The 2,951-nt window shown below is 47.7% G+C and overlaps 1 protein-coding gene across 1 annotated transcript in view; it reads right to left on the bottom strand.

The window, feature by feature from the left end:
- SLC13A1 (solute carrier family 13 member 1) overlaps positions 1-1,781 on the bottom strand; it is a 101,348-nt gene extending 99,567 nt beyond the window's left edge. The window contains exon 1 of the mRNA XM_004707863.2: positions 1,656-1,781. Within this exon, the coding sequence (XP_004707920.1) occupies positions 1,656-1,781 (126 nt within the window). The remainder of the gene's footprint in view (positions 1-1,655) is intronic.
- Between the last annotated feature and the right edge of the window lie 1,170 nt (positions 1,782-2,951).

The following is a 2,951-nucleotide window of genomic DNA, read 5'->3' as shown; positions in this document are numbered from 1 at the left end:
GCGGAGCTGGTGGGTTTGAACTGCTGACCTTATAATTATCAGCTCAATCTCAGACACACAGCCTGACCAAAGTCATGGTGTTTTCAACTATCTCAGATGTATGTGAAGACTGGACAACGGCTAAGGAAGACCATCAAAGAAGTGATGCATTTAAATTACAGTGTTGACGAAGAATGTTGAAATGACCATGGACTACAAAAAGAACGAACAAATCTGTCTTGGAAGAAGTACACTCAGAACGCTCCTTGAAGGGAGGATGGTGAGACTTTATGTCATATTTTTCACACATGATATCAGGAGGGATCAATCCCTGAAAAAGACATCGTGCCTGGTCAAGTGGAGGGTCAGTGGAAAGAGGAAGAAAAATGAACACTATGGATGCATTGACACCCTTGCTGCCACGTAGCTCAACAAGAGCGATGGTCAGGATGGAGCAGGACCAGGCAATGTGTCCTTGCGCTGTACCTAGGTTGCGCCAAGCCGGAACCCGCTCAGTGACACCTGACCATAACAATGAGTTGGTATCGATTTTAAAGCACACAACATTTTATATAACAACAACTTTTTAACCCAAACTGGTATAATCTGAATGAATATTCACTGAGTCTATCAGTAAGAGACAGGCCCCCGTGGGGTGGTGGGAACTGCACCAGCTCTCCACACACCTGGGGAGATGTGCTCCGCCCCGCACCAGGCACTGCTCCATGTGCTTGATGAGCATTTGTTCATGTAATCCTGACAAGAAGCCCATCACGACCCTATCTGACATAGGAGATGGTCAAACCACAGAGAGGTTCAGTCACTTGTCCAGCTCCCCCAGCTTCTCGGTGATAAACTGACCCTCCATGCCGAGAGCCTGGCTCCAGAGCCCATGTGTTGTGTTCACTATGTGACACTCGCTTCGTTTGTGTTATTTCCTGCAGGAGTGTCAGTTGGGCCCGGCACCGCAGACGAAAGTGCGTGCTGAGTGTTTGCTGACTCACATCATCTTATCAGAGGAAGAAGCATGCATTGCATGGACTATTCTGACCCTGTGTGTGCGAAGGAGAACTGCTGCACCAGCCTTTCAAGGTTGTGACCTTTGGGAAGCAGGTTGCCAGGCCTGACTTCGGAGAGACCTCTAGCTGATTTTAAACTGCCAGCCTGTCAGCTATTAGTGGAGCACCACCCAGGGACTCCTGGAGAAAATACAACCTGCAGGAGGCTCAGACCCAGACGAAGCCACAGAGCTTGGTTAATCTGGTGCTTGACCCCAGGGACCCCCCAGTCTTTGCCTGAGCTCTTTGCCCTAGCAGCCTATTGCTGCCTCATCTCAGAGGAAGGAAATGGAGAACCCAGGAAATTCCCTGGCATTCCATGACCCCAACAACAGGAGACTAAAGGTTGGATTGCTGTCCTTCTTCCTCTTAGCTAGTTGACAGGCAGAGAAAGTCCCAATGGAATATACTAGTTATTTATTTTAGCTAGTCATGCTGACAATCCATCAAGATTAACCATTAAGAGAAGGGCGATTGAGCAGAACACAATGCACAGTCACCCTGACCTCACCACACTAAAGACCGGGGTCATTCAGCTGTAGCCAGGCCATGGAACAACAATAAAGGATAATGGAAATGAATCAGGAAAGCCACCAGCCTCTTCCCCAGGTTACTTACCTTGGTGCCAAGCTGAATGGGCAGGGGCAGGAAAATCAACAGGGCGAAAACTACTAGAAGAAGCCGGCGATAAACAAAAAGGTAACTGAGGAGGTTCATCATGCCCAGCGAGGCGCCTCTGGTCATGTCTTCCTTAAAATAAGGCAGCTATTAAATAACCAGCCTGGTTTAATATTTCTCCAGCCCATCACCTTCCCTCGCTGCCCGAGATTGACCAAGGTGAGTTAAAATTAAATCCCCCTTTTTATTGTTTTACTGTCACAATTAACATGTAGTGATAAGGCCAAGGATATGGATGAGCAATCAAAGACCATTTGCTCCTACAGCTTTTGAAAGGTGAAACCATCTTTCCCCTACATCCCTTGTTTATATTAACAGGAATTCGGACCAGACAAGTCCACAAAAAGGCAAAATAATGAAATTGGTTGAGTGTACCGGTCGGTCATGAGACACCTCTGTGGCTGTCCCCTGATTACCTGAGCCCTTAACTGCTTATCAGACTGTGGAGTTGACTTCTGGCTTCTTTGGTCTTGAACAAACACCGGCTCAGTAGGTAAACAATTTCACTGGTAGAAAACCCAATGCTGGCAAGTGTGAAAAAGAAATGGTACCAATCATTGCCTCACTGCCATTAAGCCTATGCCAACGTACAGGACAGGGTAGAACTGCCCCCTGAGTTTCTGAGACTGTATCTGTCTGTGAGAGTAGAAAGTTCCATCAATCTCCCAGGGTGGTGGTTTAGAACCGTGGACCTTGGGGATTGCAGACCAAAGCATAACCACCATGCTTCCAGGGCTCCAATAATTGTCTGGAGCTTCTCAAATAACACATACACTGGGCAGCCTCGCTGTGTGTGATGGGCAGTTGGACTCAGAGAAGCATTCTCACCAGGAAAGGGAGTTACGAGTCAACATTGCCTCATTGGCAGTGAGTTTGGTTTTTCGGGAGTCTACGCTGCCTCTGACGCTGAGTAACCTAGATTCTGATTCATGGAGACCCCACTGTGTCCGAGTAGAAAGCAAGGCCTGTTTTTTTCCCAATGTAGATCACCAGAAATTTGTCTGCAAAGACTCTGGGTGGATTTGAACTTCCAACCTTCCCATGAGTAGCTGAGCACTTCACTGTTTGTGCCAGGTGGGGTCCCTGACATTCTGTGATTTCCTAGGCTCCCTGTGGGCACCTTTCAATAGGAAAATCAGCCACTCTTAAGTAAACTCTCTCCTTTCAGCCATCTGCAGGCTTATGGTGGTGGGATGTGCTGATCCTGACTAGATCCTTATCAGAGAGTCTGCAGGG

Source organism: Echinops telfairi, unplaced genomic scaffold (assembly GCF_000313985.2).
Source record: "Echinops telfairi isolate 266 unplaced genomic scaffold, ASM31398v2 ScPeMD7_23;HRSCAF=83, whole genome shotgun sequence".
Lineage (NCBI taxonomy): Eukaryota > Metazoa > Chordata > Mammalia > Afrosoricida > Tenrecidae > Echinops > Echinops telfairi.
The sequence above is the reverse complement of the archived record's forward strand: the minus strand, read 5'-3'. Positions and strand labels throughout refer to the sequence as shown.